Source organism: Gossypium arboreum, chromosome 1 (genome assembly GCF_025698485.1).
Source record: "Gossypium arboreum isolate Shixiya-1 chromosome 1, ASM2569848v2, whole genome shotgun sequence".
In the NCBI taxonomy this organism is placed as follows: domain Eukaryota; kingdom Viridiplantae; phylum Streptophyta; class Magnoliopsida; order Malvales; family Malvaceae; genus Gossypium; species Gossypium arboreum.
In genome coordinates this window covers 5,873,500-5,891,607 of record NC_069070.1, presented here as the reverse complement: position 1 = coordinate 5,891,607, position 18,108 = coordinate 5,873,500, and the positions used below count along the sequence as shown (strand labels likewise).

The following is an 18,108-nucleotide window of genomic DNA, read 5'->3' as shown; positions in this document are numbered from 1 at the left end:
ACGGCCTGGATAACCAATTACAGCCAGAAAAAAAAATTTTCCATCGGATGTTCTGGACGTTTGATCCATGTGTGCGCGCATTTCCCTACTGCAAGCCGTTTGTGCAAGTAGATGGGACATGGCTATATGGAAAATATACACAGATCTTACTTCTTGCAGTTGCTCAAGACGGCAACAGGAACGTGCTCCCGATAGCATTTGCCATCGTAGATAAGGAGAACATGGAATCGTGGGAATTCTTTCTTACCAACTTGCGGAGGTATGTTATTAGCAACGATAACATTTGCATCATCTCCGATAGAGGGAAAAGATTAATTGCTGCCATTAGGCGTTCCGGTGTACCATGGAGATCTATTTACTGTATTCGGCACATCGCGGCTAACTTTCATCGAGATTATAAGAATGCAGACTGAAAGAGACAAGTTGTGAAAATGGGTAAATGATTACCTTATCTTTTCAACATATGTTTTAATGCTTTAGGCCAATACTGTAACTTATCTTTCCTTAATACATATACAGCGCACGAGCTGGAGCCATATATTTTTCGCCAAAGAATGGCTCGACTTGAGAGTGACATGGAGGGTCAAACGAACACATCTTTCCAACAGTGGTTGGGTACTATGGAGTCATGGCAATGGGCTCAAAGTTTTGATGAGGGCTTTCGTTATGGTCAAATGACCACAAACTTAGTGGAGGGGGTCAACGCTGTGTTGTTGAAAACACGACATCTTCCGATTTCATCTGTCTTTTCGGCTACATTTTACAGGTTGGCAACCTTGATGCCAAGAATGGGTCAGCAACAAGTCAACTAGATAGAGGCGGGATACGTGTTTGTCGAAGATGTCAGGGATGCAATGGTTGCAAACCGTCAGATGGCGAGGTCGATGAATATAGAAATATATTCACGACGCCATGAAACATTTCGTGTTACAGAGACCATCGGTCGTCGACCCGGTATACCACCTAGGTCCTATTGAGTTGATCTCCATAATAGGCGGTGTGATTGTAGGAGGTTCCAAACACTTCATTATCCATGTGTGTATGTCGTGGCAGCGTGTGCTAAGGTGAACCTTAATGTTGAATAATTTTTCGATGATGTGTACACGCTCGAGCGCACGTTACGTGTCTGGGAAAATGAGTTCCCCGTCCTGCCTGACTTGTCTACGTGGGTGGTGCCTCCGACGACTTTCGAACTTGTCCCAGACAGAGGGCTACGCAGGAATCTGAGAGGTCGTCTACAATCATCTAGAATTCGTAATGAGATGGACATTAGGGAGAAATCCGATGGTAAGCGTTGTGGATTATGTAGGTTAGCTGGTCATAATTGGAGTAAATGCCCGCAGCGAAACTATCATATTGGACAATCGTCACGATCGGGTAGGAATTGAGCCTATGTTGTAATCTATTTAATTATATAAAAAATTATATTACAAAGTTTGTTCCAGTTAGATTAATGTTGTAATGTATTTAATTTATATTACAATACTAAGTTTGTTAAGTTTTAGTGTTTTAATATTCAAAATGTCCAAATTAATTTAATTTACGTTATGGTCAAATTTTGTTACAATTTTCAAAGTTCCAATTAATCTAATTAAATATATAGAAAGAAATACAAACTTTTTTAATATCAAAACCCAATAAACCCCTAAAGTTGATGGTTAGATGGTGTGGTCCTAGGGGTATACCTATTCGGAGGTCGACGTTCACGTTGTGGGTGATCACGACGACCAACATCCTCTTCAGTCGCAGGTGAGGGTGTCTGATACATGGAAGAAAATCATATGGCTCGAATAGCATCGATGAACTTGAGCCGGGAGGAGTGCTATGCTGCAGTGGATACATCCCAAGAGGAGTGGAGTACTGCGGTGGATATGGGCAGAGGCTAGTGCTGTACTGAGGGGGATATAGGCCGAGAGAAGTGCTGTGCTGCGATGGAGACGACCCAAAGATATCAAACCCGTAATGGTATCTGCCCCCTAACGAGCCCGGGAAATAGTCGTTGTCTGAAAAATCCGGATGATAAGAAGTATCAGCCGAATGTGAATGCGATTGGTCAGACTCGGCCTCAGGTTGTGCCTCGGGCTCCACCTCTCGCTCGGGCTCAAGATCTGGCTATGGATCGGGCTCTATATCGGCCACTAGCTCGTATGCCCCAGGTCGCTGCACGTGCAGGGGGACTACAGTCGACTGGGTACCAAGTAAATATGGCTTTCCCATATTAAAGTACCATTGCATGTACTCTGGCGATAGTTGCAAATCGGAAGACATATCCATCCGAGGTCTTCAACCCATCCGATTATCCCACACCGCAATATATCTCCGGTGCACAACCCCCCAATGCATTCCATATTTCCCTCTTTTGTTGATGTCATGAACCTTCCCCACCTCCTTTGGCGGATCCTAGATATACTAGATGCAACCAAACATCGTAGTACTCGATCCCCATGGTACCACTCGACTACATTGAAATTGATAATTGGTGCGTTAGTGCACCACAATTGAAAATGAATGTAGGCAGAAGATGGTATAACGGCCACAATTTCTGGTCTACGATATGGCATCTAAATAAACTGCACGATTAATACCATGGTTAAAATTTCACACGGTTTGAGTAAGATATATAAAGTAATTATATGTCGCGAATATTGGAATAACTTACCCCTTCTCCGACATGTTGCTCAATCAACAAACGATATATTGGAACAGTGCACAACCTCCTGATACCCGGATAAATACTCCATCTACGAAAACAAATTTCAAATAAATATAGTATCGTTAGAATAGTATCATTATAAAGAAACTATCAATTAATAAAAATTAAAATTTTATCACCTGTTAACTAGTGGATATACGTATGGCTGGTGACTAACCGATGCCAAGAATGGCATCCGATAAAGAGCCCATGACTGCAACAATATAAGGCATCCACCTATGTCTGCAGCATGAGGCTTCGTTGTCCGACAAAGCTCACGATACAACATAGCCAGAACTGCGGAGTCCCAGCTATACGAGCAAACATTATGCAAATCAGTTAATAGAGGTAAATATATGATATGAACCCTGTTGTTGTTCGCATCGAGCATCAATACACCCCCTATAATATGCATAATGTACGCTCGAGCTGCACACATCAACTCTTCTTCAGTGGCATTATCTGGTAAATGCTGAAAATTTACTTTCAACCATGCAAATTTCAAACCCGATAAATTGGACTCATCATCGCCGGGCGAGGCTCCTAGGAGGCTATAACAAAGTGCAACCGGCTCAGCTATCGCACTTACGCCCGTTATCGGACTCCCGTCGATTGGAAGCCTAAGTTGCAGTGCAACATCCTCCAGAGTGACAGTGCACTCCCTACACGGCAAATGAAAAGTGTGGGTATCCGAGCGCCAACGCTCAACCAATGTGGATATTAAATCGTATCGCAAATCAAACGTCTGGATCAATGCTGTTGACTCGAATCCTGCTAGCTCTAAGTACGACATTAATCGTGCATCTGGGGAATATCCTAAACCATTCACCCGGCCCCTTAATACGCGGTACGATTCCTGACAATGTTAAATTGCAGAAAAAAGTTATAATAACATAATTTATTTCTGTAAATTACATAAATCTTTTTTAATGGAACCTGTGAGTAACAAATAACAATATATTACCGTTTTATTAACTGTGTCAGCTATGTGAGGATCTTCCTTAATCAATGAAGCCGTTGCCATACCTGCAATTTCAAATAAATTTCGGTTATTAATTTCAATGTTTGATGGATTTTAAATATTTGTCAAAATAACTAAATTTTATATATTGCTTTTAATTATAAAAAAATACCAAACCATTTTTCCGACAAAGATATTTTTGTCATACTACATTAAAAAAATAAATATACCCAATTCAAATACAAATATTATTATTATTATTTTAAAATGATAATAAGTAAAATATTTTAGTTTAAATTATAATATATATAATATACCCGCATGTAGTTCAATATATTTTGGTATTTATTTTATTTTCGGATTTTATTTTTAAAATATATTATTTTTGTATTTTATTTTTATATTATTTTAGTACATAATGTTTTAAATGTATTATTTTGTATTTTTTATATTAATTTAATAAAAAAACTCGATTTTGACCGTTTGTTTTTATTTTATTTTCGGATTTTACTTTTTAAAATACACTATTTTTGTATTTTATTTTTATATTATTTTAGTACATAATGTTCCAAATGTATTATTTTAGTTTTTTATATTAATTTAATAAAAACTCTGATTTTGGCCGTTTATTTTATTTTATTTTCAGATTTTATTTTTTAAAATATACTATTTTCTTATTTTATTTTTTATATTATTTTAGTACATAATGTTTCAAATGTATTATTTTAGTTTTTTATATTAATTTAGAAAAAAACTCTGATTTTGAGCCTTTTATTTTTTATTTTCAGATTTTATTTTTAAAATATACTATTTTCGTATTTTATTTTTTATATTATTTTAGTACATAAAGTTTCATGTATTATTTTAGTTTTTTATATTAATTTAGTAAAATCTGTGATTTTGGCCATTTTATTTATTTTGTTTTCGGATTTTATTTTTAAAATATACTATTTTCGTATTTTATTCTTTTATATTATTTCAGATACATAATGTTTCAAGTGTATTATTTTAGTTTTTATATTAATTTTGAAAAAAACTCTGATTTTGGCCTTTTATTTTATTTTCGGATTTTATTTTTTAAAAGTTATTATTTTCGTATTTTGTTTTTATATTATTTTAGTACATAATGTTTCATGTATTATTTTAGTTTTTTATATTAATTTAGAAAAAACTCTGATTTTAACCCTTTTATTTTTATTTTCAGATTTTATTTTTAAGATATATTATTTTCGTTTTTGTTTTTATATTATTTTAGTACATAATGTTTCATGTATTATTTTAGTTTTTATATTAATTTAGTAAAATTTGTGATTTTGGCCTTTTTTATTTTGTTTTGGATTTTATTTTTAAAATACACTATTTTCATATTTTATTTTTATATTATTTTAGTACATAATGTTTCAAAGATATTATTTTAGTTTTTTATATTAATTTAGTAAAAATTCTGATTTTGGTCGTTTGTTTTTATTTTATTTTTGGATTTTATTTTTCAAAATATACTATTTTCGTATTTTATTTTTTATTATTTTAGTACATAATGTTTCATATGTATTATTTTAGTATATTTATATTAATTTAATAAAAACTCTGATTTTGGCCTTTTATTTTATTTTGGATTTTTAAAATATATTTTTAAAATATACTATTAAGCTATTTTTTAATATTTTTATACTATTTTTGAAAAAAACTCATCACATAAAAAAAACAATCAAAATATAACATGCCAAATAAAATTAATAAAAATATATCTAACTAACCTAAAACACACTTACCAAATAAATTAAATAAAATAATAAAAAATATTTTTGTACATAACATGGATAGGATTTTTACTTCAATAAAAGTTAAAAAAATTATGAATATATATATAAAAATAAAATAAATACAAACATACCTTAATATCTCTTTTATCCAAAATATACCTTGCAAAAATTAAATTTAAAAATTAAATCAAAATCAATCAACAATAATAATATTAACAATTAATATAAATAATTTATTTCCTTAAATTAACAATTAACAATTATTTCCTTAAAAAAATATTACATTTTTTCCTTCCCTCCTCTTCTTCCTCTTCTTCTTCTCCTTCTCTTTTTCTTTTTCTTCTTTCTTCCCTCACCAATGCCACCTCCTCCTCCTTCTTCTTCTTCTTCTTCTTCTTCTTCTCTTCTCTTTCTCTTCTCTTTCCCCCTTTCTTCTTATTCACTCACGCACACAAAGAAATTGGGGACCATTTTAAGGTCCACAAACACATAATAAAACAAAAGAAATGGCTTAGAGCAGTCCCGTCAGTGGCAGTGAGGAGTCCCGTCGGTGCAGAGGAGTAAGTGGTGCCGCCTGTGGGGTACCCTCTACCCTTATTTTATTATTATTTTTTGTCCTATTCTTTTTTTTTAACCTACAAATTTGTCAGAAATGTTTGGATTTGAGGGTGGTGCTGCCTATGCACCACCCTCCATCACTTGCAATGATCCATTTTCGTATTTAATCTTAAGGACATCCTATTTTGGTTTTTTTTCATATTATTATAGTAAAAATCCCAATTTATTAACATTTGTTTTATTTTTTAAGACAATGTTTCATAAATATAGAAAAGTATAAGGTGTGTTTAGTTTTATTTTATTTGGTAAAATTAACGGTGGTGGTGATATTAGATACTGTAATAATACTATAATATGATACAAAAAATAAGCTAAACATACCTCACTGTCGATTCAAACCCACCTTAATTATACTCTCGACCTTTATATTCTTCAGAATTTTTTATTATTAAAATCAAGAACAGGATAAAGTCCAAACAACAAACATGATTAATGCAATTCAAACCCATGCCACACCTAAGACGGTGAACACCTCGACTATTAGACCATTACATGAGGTTCTATATTAATAAGATATTTTAAATCTCTTTATTGTAAGAATTTAATTTCTTTGTTTGTCTACTTTAAATATTAAAGAGCAATTGACAACACCGACGGGCTCATGTTAATTTAGAAATATGTAGTCAATTGAAGTTTAATTTTTAATTAAACTTTTGAATATTAAAATGTTACGTATTTAAATTTAATCAAAATCAATTAATAGAATTTTCAAATTAAATAAATATAGGATTAAATTCTTAAATATAAAAAATTAAATTCAAATATTCAAATAGTAAATAAAAGTATAATTAAACTCAAAAAATATACATGTAAATATCATAGTATTTTTAAAATTTAAATAAATTTTATTAACTTAAGAAGTTGTTGTAAGAAAATCAATTATATACAAACCCTTACTACGACTGAATTTGGTTTGGTTCGATCTAAATTGTTTGAATTTTTCATTATAATTTGATTCAGTTCTCAATTCTTCTATATTAATTTTGTGTTTTGAGTTTTTAAATTTATTTTGATAAAAATGACTTCGTTTTATGACTTTTGAACATTATTTATTCAAGTTTCAAACTTTTTCATAAATATTTAAAATAAATAAATTTTCAAGTAAAGAAAAATATCAATAACTCATGTAATATCTTTTAAATTTTATTTTATATACAATTTTTTTCACTATTTATAGATATAAATTTTTATTTTTACATAATAAAAAATAAAATTTAATTACAAATTAAATAAAAATTACTTCCCGGGATGCATAAAATGTTAAGGAAAAAAGCATGAACATGCAAATTAGATCGCACACAAGTATAAAAGAAAGAATTCTTAAACATGTCTCTCGCACTCTCTATGAGATGTTAATGAAAAATTAATTATTAAAAATAATGAGACATGTGGGGATATTTAAATGAAGTTATAGATAAAATATTTTTATCAGTGAAATCAAAATACCGTCAATTGTTATTATATTTGTTCTTTTTGATATAGTACTTATTATTACTTATAGTCCTTCCTTAACTTATAAATAAGAAGATAATGTATTTGAGTGCACTCAACTCTAATATTAATACCAATCAAACTAAAACTCAATTAATAAGAATATATATTTTATCACTATCTAAACTAAAAAGTCAAAAGGTATAGATGTAAGAAAGGTCAAGATTGGGAGCAACCCTTTTTCAAATGCATATGAAGAAGAAAGTGGTAGCCGCATATGGAAATACATTTTAAACAATTTACATATCATTAGTGCCATTGCCATGGAAAATCTCTGAATCAAAATTCCATCTTCACTTACCATGTGCACCTCATCTTCCATTATTTAATATTTTCTGTTACCAAATCATTTGATGGTAAAAAGAAATCAAGTTGGGAATTTTTTTTATTTAATTCAACTTAATTAACCAATCAAAATAAAATAGTTAAATTGTTTTTAGGACCCTCTTGAAATATAGTAATTCAAATTAATCCTTTTACTTTGATCCTTCAATAATTTATATTTTCTAAAATATTTTGATTTTATTTTATCAATACAAGTCAAGTTGGAAGATTTTTGGACTTAATTTTAAGTGGGGTGGTGCCATAATAAATTTCTCTGAGGCAGGCAGGGGGTGCTCACATGACTTATGTATAGCCATTGTCTGAAAAAAATTCAAAAAGGGTGTAATCCATATAATATACATTGACTTTAATTATTAATTAAATTATTTTTTATGCAATTAATAATGTTATTTGAAATCAAAATACATGCATGTGGTGCTATAAAAATTCAATATTTTTGAACTAGATTTGGGTCATATTTTTAATGGATGAAAATACTACCCTCCTGTCTCCATTAATTTATCAAACTATTTTTTTTGGGTTAACTCTTACCTCTATTAGTTCAAATATTATAATTTATTAAATTTTATATATTTAAAAAAATCTATCCAATGTTTTTAAATATATTTTAATAATCAATTTAAAATTGTAATCTTCATTTTTAAGGGTCAAAGTGTAATTTCACTATATATTAATTTATAATTTCATTATATATGAAGTGGCCAAAATAACAAATTTCCATTTTGGGAAGCCACTCTTAAATATGCCCCTGATCCTATTTCATATATAGGAGGGTTTTGATAAAAATATTGAACATGTAAAATAAATTTGTGCAACAAAAATTAAGCTTGTTTAATATATAAATCAAATTTAACTCTAATGTGTAAGATTTGAGCTTTGTTCGGCCCGACCTATTTTATAATTGTGTATTAATATAGAAATAGTTAATACCGTCTTAAATTGTCCTTTTTGCTCTCTTTGCAACGATACAAGGCCTAATTTCTCTTTTTATTTTGAGAGAGGCTAAATCAGTAATGACCCTATAATACAAGCACCTATTGAATATTTATACCAACTATTAATCTTTCATGCATTTCTCCCAGTTTTATGAAGAGGCACATGGGTACGAAGCAAACCTATGAATAAATTACATAGGTTTAATTTACTTAATTAAATCCATCATTTCCATAAATCACTTGTTATAAGATCGAATTTAACTAAAACAAGAAAATTTCACAAGTCCAAATGAGGTCTAATTCTGCTTTCAGTCCCTGTACTTTTTGGACCTTTGAAATTTAGTTCTCTTTTTTCTTTTTTAATTTTAAGGATTTAGTTCCTTTATTTGTTTGATTTAAGAACTAAAGTTCAATTGATAATATTGTTAACTGATTTTTGTTAATTCTAAATATGTGTTATCTATTAGAAATATAAAATATTTAGCAGAGAGACTAAATTCTTAAAAATATTTTGACAAAAAATCTTAGAAATAAAGTAGAAGGGCTAAATGTCAAAATTTAAAGAATATAAGGACTGGGGACAGAAATAAAATTCCACTGGGACAAATTTCTTTTTCATTTGATCAGCAACTTTACCACAAAGTTTGATCATTAGAGAATCAAATTTCAACTTCAAATGAAGACATAAATGTTTTTTTTTTTCCTTTTAGGGGGAGGATATATATATATATATAATTTATATAGAACTTGAGTAAATAGAAAAAAAAAAAAAGAAGATTCCCATTTCAGGAACAAGTTGATCTCCTAAAAATTAGTTCTTTGAAACCTGCAATTGGTGCCACAATCTCTCTCACCTGGAGACTTCATATTTTGCAGGGTACCCTAACTGTTCAATCTCCCAATTTAGCTTTGGAGCCACTCTTTCATGTTGTGGTTCATATTCCTGTTTACAAAAGAAATGGGTGGTTAGTTTGACATTAAAATTGGCTATATATAAACCCTATCGTACCTTTTAAGCGATTGAATTTATTATTGTAATAATCAAGAGTATGTAAGTTTAAATGTGTTTACATATACATTATTTTTCTATTTAAGAGTTTTTGAGAAATTATAGATAATAAGAGGAGAAAAAAAAAAGAGGAAGAGGAGGAATTGTATAAAAAAAAAAAGTGTTTCGAAATTATAGTGTGTCAACTAGGTGGAATAAGTTGGTTCAAGTTTTAATCGATTTGGGTTTTAAAATTTTTGAGTGATTTTGGTAAAGATCATTTTTGGGTTCAAGTCACTTTGGTTTTGAATTATTCAAGCTTGCAAGTCAAGAGTTTCAAGTCAGGTCATCTCGAATTTAGTCATTTCACGTTTTAGTTATTTGGATTTGGGTCATCCCAAGTCTAGGTCATTTGGTTTCGAGTCATTTTAAGTTTGTTAGTCGGGTTTTTTAGGCCGTATCATCTTGAGATTAGGTCATTTCATATTTGTGCCATTTTGTGTTTGGATTGTTGAGTCTAAGCTATTTTGGGTTTAAATTATTTCTAGTGGGAGCTATTTTTTTTAAGTTTGAAGTGAGATTATAACATAATTCATGTTAGGGATAAATCAACATTTAGTCCTTAAACTCAACAAATTTTCTTAACTGAGTATTTAATTTTTTTGTTCCATATTAATCTCAAATTTGGTAACTTTCTCAATTTAATTTTTAAACTCAGATTTTATTAAAATATGATGATGTGACACTTTGAGATTATATCATGTAATCACTTAAAATTTAAAAATTTTATATAAAATCTAAAATATCTAAAAGAATAGAAAAATTATTATTTTTAAAGCAATAATGTAATGATATGATATTATCTCAATATAACAAATCATTATACTTTAACATAATTTAAATTTTAAAATCAAATTAGAAAATGATCCTACGTTCAAGGATTAATTTGGAAAAAATAAAAATTAAGATAGAAAAAGTTATGAAAATTTGTAACTTAGTTTTTTTTTTTCAGGTGTAAAATGAGAATTAAAAATTGAGAAAAAAGAATTAAAAAGGAAAAAAAGAACCTCCATGTATTTGACCAAGTCTTGAGCAGTGGGAGCAGATAGAATGATATGGCGTGCATTTGGAGAAATGAAACCTTCTTCCACCGCTTTGTCAATAAAAGACAACAATGAATTGTAATATCCATCCACATTCAACAATCCCACCTGCACCATTCTCAACCAACATCCTAAACATTAATTCAACCTATAAAAAACTCTATATTGAAAAAAAAATTCGTATTGATTGAATTTTAGTTTTATTAGTATGAATATTATTGTCAATATAAGAATACGTGGGTTCGAGTGAATTGAAGCGTATTATCCTTCTAGTTATGAGTTTAAAAAAAATTATAAATAATTTTAAACATTTTATTAAAAAAATAAATATATTCAAAAAAAAAAAAAACCTCGTATTAATGTGTTTCAAATCCACCCAATCCTATAAGGTGGAAGAGATTTGCCCCATTTAAAGGATGAACTCGATTTGACTTGGAAGTTACTTATTAGACACCAAAATATCACATAAATGATTTGTTTAGGAAATTGAAAAAAGAAAAAGAAAAGAATATTACTGGTTTATCATGGATTCCAAGTTGAGCCCAGGTTATGACTTCAAGAAGTTCTTCAAGAGTTCCATAGCCACCTATTCATAAATACAGTATAGAAATTCCTCTAATTAATTACATTGATTATATAGATAATGGCAGGAAAAAAACTGATAATTGAGGTTTATTAGTGATCTTTTTTCAATTTTTTATTTTTATTTTCAAATTTAATTATCAATTAAATTAATTTTATGATATTTATATCAAGGATAGACCAATATATTTGCACGAGCTCATCACATTTTTGGTCTTTTCCTAGCCCATGATGGGCGAATAGTCCCTGCCCAATAGGCCTAATTTTGGGGGTAAACTAGGAGAGAGCCCTTCAAAGGCAAAATATAAATGTGGTCCACGAAAAGGCCCCATGTCTCTTAGGTACCCATTGGGCTAATTACCAGGTCTGGGTCAAGTCACTTTTGAGTTTGAAAGAGTATTTCGGGTCTATTATATACCAACCAGGTAAGGCAATGAAAGCATCAGATTGTCTAGCCATCTCTGCCTTCCTTTGGTGCATGTCTGAAACTGCCTTAACTTCCCCGACTGTCTCACCAGTTATCTACAAGAAAATGTTAATGTAATTGGTTTAAAAAGTTATTTCCACCATACCTCCCTAATTATAATGTAAGCTCCAAGTGTTAAATGCTAACAAGAATATAAAGTGGAGTATATTTACAACATATGTGTAACTACTGCATGAACAGTTTAAATTTAACGTGTTAAAAATAACTAGTATCGTCAAAATTTGATGCAAATGTTTTAAGTTGGTGTGTGCTAAACTTGAGTCAAAATTTAACACCTAAGCTGATAGTTAAAGTCGACAAAAAAAAGATCATATTAATACATTAGTGATATTTTAGTAACTCAATTAAAATATTTTAAAACCCGATATTAAAATAATACCCACTTTTGCAAAGATGAGATGAAGATGTGGTGGGCTTTAATTCACAATAACAATATACATACATACAGAAAACACAACATGCACCATGTAAGTGTGATATATATGCTAAGAATGATGATGTTTATGGTGGGCAAAAAAGAAAAAAAAAATCATTGGAGAGGGACAAAAATGGTGAAGGCCCATCATATGCCCTCAGGTGGAATTCAATGGCAAAGTTTTGTTTTTGAAAAATGTGAAAAACAAGGGAAAAAGCAACAACAAAAGTCTAAATAGGAACCTGCATGAGACCCAAAAGAGACAAAGTGTGAAACCCCCCTTATTTAGAAGATAACAAAAGTGAGGTAGAAATTCATGTCATGGGAGCTACCACTAGAAAAATAAAATAAAAATTTTTAAAAATATAAACATAAAAGAACAAACAGATAATGTTTTTTTTTATTTTTATATTTTAATTTATAAAAGAAAGACAGAATTTAAATAGAAGAGAGTACCTCTCTAGGCATGAGTGTCTTGGGAATCACTCTGCAGATGATAATAAACATGAAGAAACACAATTAAAATTATATTTTTGTAAGTTAAAAATTAGCTTTTAAGTTGAATATTTGAATACCCAATTACATGGCGGCCACCATCAAAAACTGCTTGAGAAATCAGCCCCATTAATCCAATACTGCCCCCTCCATAGACCAGATCAATATTCCTTGAAACCTTCATTATTAAAAAACAACAATATTCAGCTTTATTCAACCCATCAAAGTACATTTTAGAAAAATGAGCTGAACTTTAAGCTACAAACTACACCTACATATATAAATATATATGAACTTAATTCATAGAACCTGTTTTTTTTTAACTCTTGAAAATAAGAAGATTGGTAGCAGTGGAAACAAAATGTTTAGCCATGAATAACCATAAAGGAAGCTGAAAATCATACAATAACTTATATACATATATATATATATATATAACAGAGCTAAAACAGAGCTAAAAAAGAGAAAGAAAAAGAAGGGTTACCAATTCCCTGCCAAGATCAATAGCAGCTTCTCTATAGCTGTTCTTCTTACCAGGGCTACTCCCACAAAACACACAGATTCTTTTGAATTTTGATTGTTTCATTTCCATATCTCTCTCCATTTTTTCTTTTTGTGGGGATAAGGGAATATCCTCTGTTTTGTTTTTTCAATGAAGAAAGAAAATAATTGTGAAGGGAAAAAGAAGAGAAATGGTTGAGGATTTTGAGATTGGAAGTGGGCAGGCTGTGTGCGCATATATATATAACGGTAGGCAAGAGGCTACAAGGTTGTCGACTTGGCATGCGTTAACCCCATGATGTAATGGTCCAATGCCATCCCCCCTTATTGCTACATGTTGGGTAGAGTAGTGAGGAAGGGGAAAGGATTGTATCCCTTATCAATTATTTAACCCTATTTTAGTATTATTTTTTCATGTCATTCACATATTTTTTTGCTAATTTTTTTAATCTAAACCTTAAACCTCAGACTTTAAACTCTGAACTTCAAACCTTGAACTCCTGAGCTCTAAACCCAGAACCCATGGTTTAGAATAGAAGGTCTAAGGTTCAGGGTCAAAGATCTAAGGTTTATGTATAAAAAATTAACCAAAATGATATGTCAATGATATGAAAAAAGATGTTGAAATGACATTAAATAATTGGTAAGTGATACAAAATGATGTGGTGAGTTTATTTCATACAATCCTTTCCCAGTAAGAAAGATTCCCAACGAAGAGGGTGGGATGAAAATAGGAATTCAATAATGAGGGGTTAAAAATAAAATTTAAAAAGTTTGGGAGAGCTCAAAAGGAAAAAAAAAAAAGAAAAAAAGTTTAAAATGGTTTAAATTGAATATTTCATAATTAAGAGGGATTAAAAGTGTTATTATTCCAATTAATAGTGCTCTTATTTTCCCTAATTATTACACTCCTAATTACAAGTTTTGAGCATCGTAAAAGATGAAACAGCCCTATAAAAATTTGTATTATAAAATAAAATTCGATTTATCTTGACCCTCAATTTCAGTCGGGGACATGTGAATTTCAAATACAAAAAGTTAGACCAAAAGGAATTGCTATGCCCCTTTTACTATCAAAACACTTATTGCCTCACCCTATTTATGGGTTAAAATTATGATTTTCATCCATAAACCCAATTTTTTTGGAAGAGCCAAAACTAAAAGTGTTCATGTGTTGGATCGAAATTTGATTCGATTTTAAAAATTTTACAATTTATTTGTTAGTACAATTCAATATTCTTAATTGAAATTAAATTTGATTTTTTGGTAGCATTTTAGATGCATGAAGTATTTTCTTCAAAATGTTTGATAAAAACAAATATTTCCTTCAAAATAATTGGAATTAAATTTAATGTTGGTATCACAATGGTTAGAGGTGCCGCCGGCCATTTCCTTTTTTATTTTTTTCCCTTCATTTTTAATTTATTAAAAAATCCAAAATTAATTAATGCATTTACCCCACCCCATATGAAATTCAGTGTACTATACAACCATTATTCTTTTCTTTTCTTTTTTTCCTTAGTCTTCAGTGTTAAAGGTATTTAGGTCTGACTTTTATTTTATTCTTTTAAATCGATTTGATAGTTTGTTTTACTTTCTAAAACAAAATAAATTTATAATTTATAATAAATTATTAAATTTAAATATTTTTATAATTAAACTATAATTCAAGTTAAATCAGGCCATCTCGAAATTGAAACACTTTTTTCCTAAGTCTAATAATATATGATATTGTAGGTAAAATTTCAAATTGTTTTAGACCAAAATTTGATTAAAACTAGAAATAACAATACATTGAATATCTGTAATTTTTTTTGAATTATTCAAATCTATTTATTCTCAGTAAATTATCTGAATATTACTATTTATATATGAATTTGAGTAAATATTTGAGTCTACAAAATCTTAATTGAATATGTTAAAATTTAAAATCAATCCAAAGCTACAATCCTAATCCGAATTTGGATTTGGATATCTGAATATGCTGTCTGAATAAGCAATGTAAATTAATATAACGAAGTATAAAGATGTCTATCTACATCTATTCGGAGTCCAAAACAAATAATAACTTTAACATTCGAATCCAAATATGAAAAAAAAAAAAAACCAACTAAAATGCTTACATATATCTAAATATGTAATCCATATTACTATCTTTAATTAAAACAATACTTTCATATGAAAGTTCAATTAGTTATGACTAGAGCTGCTCATAGATTAGGTCAGGTTTAAGCATGATATTAACATACTTTATGCTTCCTCAAGCCCGACTTGGCCCGAAATATGGGACTAAAATTTTGTCTAAATTCACCCATATCCAAAGCCCACTTTAGGCCCACCCATATTATTTTTTAAATATTTATATTATATTATTTTAATATTTAATAAAATTATATTTTTTATTTATTGAAAGTTTTTATATAGTCATTTTGACATGATTTTAATATTTATATTAGAGTACTTTATATATTTAGTATATGTTTATTTTTTAAATGTATTCTAAATTACATAATAATGAAAATAACATAATATAAAGTATTATAAACTTAAAAATGGGCCACGCTCGGGCTTTGAATGTTTAAGTCTGAGCCCAACTCATATTTTAAATGGGCTTAATATTTTTACCCAAATCCTTCCAAATTTCGAACATGTCTTCAAATCTAGACAAATAACTCGACCCATAAACAAATTTATAAAAAATAACTATATGATAAGTGCTAATTTGATGCAATAAACCCATATTGAAATTTAGAATCTATGGAATTTGAAAACAATGGACAAGGAGGAGAAATTTGTGGGTGATGACCGAAAAGATCATTTGAACCCTTATTCAACAACTTATGTTGTATGCAAAGGAAACATTTATATTTTTATTACAATAAAAAACAAATACTCTCCACAAACATTTAGGACCCACTCCGTTCTTTGCCCTCTTAGTTACCTGAGCATATCTTTTTCAAACACCCACACCCCATGCATTGATTTTATGCTTGGTTTTCCAGTCATTTTACTTTTATATAGGAATTGAAATTTAATTTATTTATTTTAATTTTTATAATTTGATTTCTTTATTATTATTATTATTATTCAAATCGATAATATCATTAGTTGTTTATGTTAAAGTGATATAGACATTTTCTTTTTTACTATTATTCGATTATATAATTAGAATTACATAAAACTTCATCAACCATAATTAATCAAAACAATATTATATGTAGCCAAATTCTTAAAGTTATTTTTAAAAATTTTCACATCATCAACTAATAATATTATAAAAATATAGAGACCAAATATTATTAAATTAGAAGGATTAAATTATAAATTTTAATATAACAAAAATATTAAAACCATAACTAAATTTTAATTTTTATATTGTTATTGGTACCTCACCAGAGTGGGCTTTGTTGCTCTCACCTCGTGTAGTCACAGCCTTGTCAGGTACAACTTCGCTTGTTGGCAACATCTCTTAGCTATGTACCTCACAAACATATGTATACATGGCATGTGGAGAGTTTATGATAGTATTTTGTTGAGGACAAGTGTTGGATCTTTTTATGCAGGAATTAACTTTGGGATAGTGCATTGTTTATGTCAATCTTATCGCCACCTATCTAGAAGGCTATTATGCTTCATAAGTGGTTAGCTACAATAAGATCAACACCGGACATATGTTAAGGTCTAATGCTAAAGATAGTTAACATTGTCTATAAATACCCATATTTGACTTTAAGAAGTCTTTTTCAATCTTGAACCCTCATATTTTATATGTTTCTTTTTCTCTTAAATTTTTTTACATTTTATCGTTATACTGTATCACCGTGTAAACCATCACCTTTTATCCACTATTTATTTAATCCTCAACATAATAGGTATTAGGATTCGTACTCAAATCTATTAGATATTTTATGAACCAAAAACATTTTATATAAACTTAAGTCCAGGAAATAGGTTAGTCTAATTATTGAGAGACTGATTTTTATTGTTTGAATAAGCTTATGTATGGAGTCAACATCTAATTACTTTAAAAATCATGAACAGCATAACTATATTTGCTTAATAAATTGACAACAAATATGGTGGCTGTCAATTTTTTGCTTTGTGTGGTTGATGGTAACATGACAAAGACTCTTTTTCTTTTCGATTGTAACAAAACATGGCACTAGGTAGTCGGCAATACAGGTTGTGTAAGTCTGCAGTCCCATCCAATTTTGTGTAAGCAGCACAAAACATTGCATTTTTTTCACATTTCTAGCTACAATGACTCTCTTGACAAGCTCATGTTTCTTTGAGAATATACTAACTCTTGGTAAAAAGTTTGATGGCTTTTGAGTAATACATCAAATTCGTATATTGTAAATAGAGAAAATAACGTTGAGAGAGTTTGCCTCCAAAAATAAGGTTCAGCTTGACTTAATTTCGTATCTAATGGGACCCCTTGGGATTTTAAATTAGCACATAGTAAAGTTGCATTTTGATCCTAAAATATTAAATTTTTTATTTAGTCCTTTAAAAAAATTAAAAAGATATAAGTTATTAAAATGGTGAAATTGCATTTTAGCTATCATAAAATATACAACTTAATTTTGCCCTTAATATATATATATATATATATATTGGCTTCTCCCTTGTTTTCACATATTATATAAAAAAAGCTAGTTAATAGATTTAACAATTGTCGTTTGTGTCACGCCTCGAAAAATAGGGGGATAGCTAAAATAGTTAGACAACA

General features: G+C 29.4%; 2 protein-coding genes across 2 annotated transcripts; both read right to left on the bottom strand.

The window, feature by feature from the left end:
- Nucleotides 1-2,368: 2,368 nt before the first annotated feature.
- Nucleotides 2,369-3,716, bottom strand: LOC108481586 (protein MAINTENANCE OF MERISTEMS-like). The gene is made up of 5 exons (XM_017784697.2): nt 3,657-3,716; nt 3,115-3,548; nt 2,833-3,003; nt 2,660-2,741; nt 2,369-2,458 (listed from the first exon to the last, which is right to left on the bottom strand). Exons 1-5 carry the CDS (start codon nt 3,714-3,716, stop codon nt 2,369-2,371), a joined length of 837 nt encoding a protein of 278 aa, XP_017640186.2.
- A 5,681-nt stretch (nt 3,717-9,397) lies between these two features.
- LOC108482192 (cytokinin riboside 5'-monophosphate phosphoribohydrolase LOG1-like) lies at nt 9,398-13,918 on the bottom strand. Its single transcript, XM_017785310.2, has 7 exons — nt 13,360-13,918; nt 12,956-13,053; nt 12,837-12,867; nt 11,901-12,000; nt 11,412-11,482; nt 10,861-11,004; nt 9,398-9,748 (listed from the first exon to the last, which is right to left on the bottom strand). Exons 1-7 carry the CDS (start codon nt 13,477-13,479, stop codon nt 9,656-9,658), a joined length of 657 nt encoding a protein of 218 aa, XP_017640799.1. The 5' UTR covers nt 13,480-13,918; the 3' UTR covers nt 9,398-9,655.
- Nucleotides 13,919-18,108: the final 4,190 nt, after the last annotated feature.

What these genes read in the sequence shown, in the direction of transcription:
- LOC108481586 (XM_017784697.2), bottom strand. Translation starts at nt 3,716, where the DNA reads ATGGCAACGGCTTCATTGATTAAGGAAGATCCTCACATAGCTGACACA. An exon ending in TTGATGTGTGCAGCTCGAGC is followed by an intron (nt 3,004 to 3,114) that starts GTACATTATGCA and finishes TTGCTCGTATAG; the next exon opens with CTGGGACTCCGCAGTTCTGG. An exon ending in AGCAACATGTCGGAGAAGGG is followed by an intron (nt 2,459 to 2,659) that starts GTAAGTTATTCC and finishes ATTTCAATGTAG; the next exon opens with TCGAGTGGTACCATGGGGAT.
- LOC108482192 (XM_017785310.2), bottom strand. Translation starts at nt 13,479, where the DNA reads ATGGAGAGAGATATGGAAATGAAACAATCAAAATTCAAAAGAATCTGT. An exon ending in GGTGGCCGCCATGTAATTGG is followed by an intron (nt 12,868 to 12,955) that starts GTATTCAAATAT and finishes TATCATCTGCAG; the next exon opens with AGTGATTCCCAAGACACTCA. An exon ending in TTGGAATCCATGATAAACCA is followed by an intron (nt 11,005 to 11,411) that starts GTAATATTCTTT and finishes AGAATGGTGCAG; the next exon opens with GTGGGATTGTTGAATGTGGA.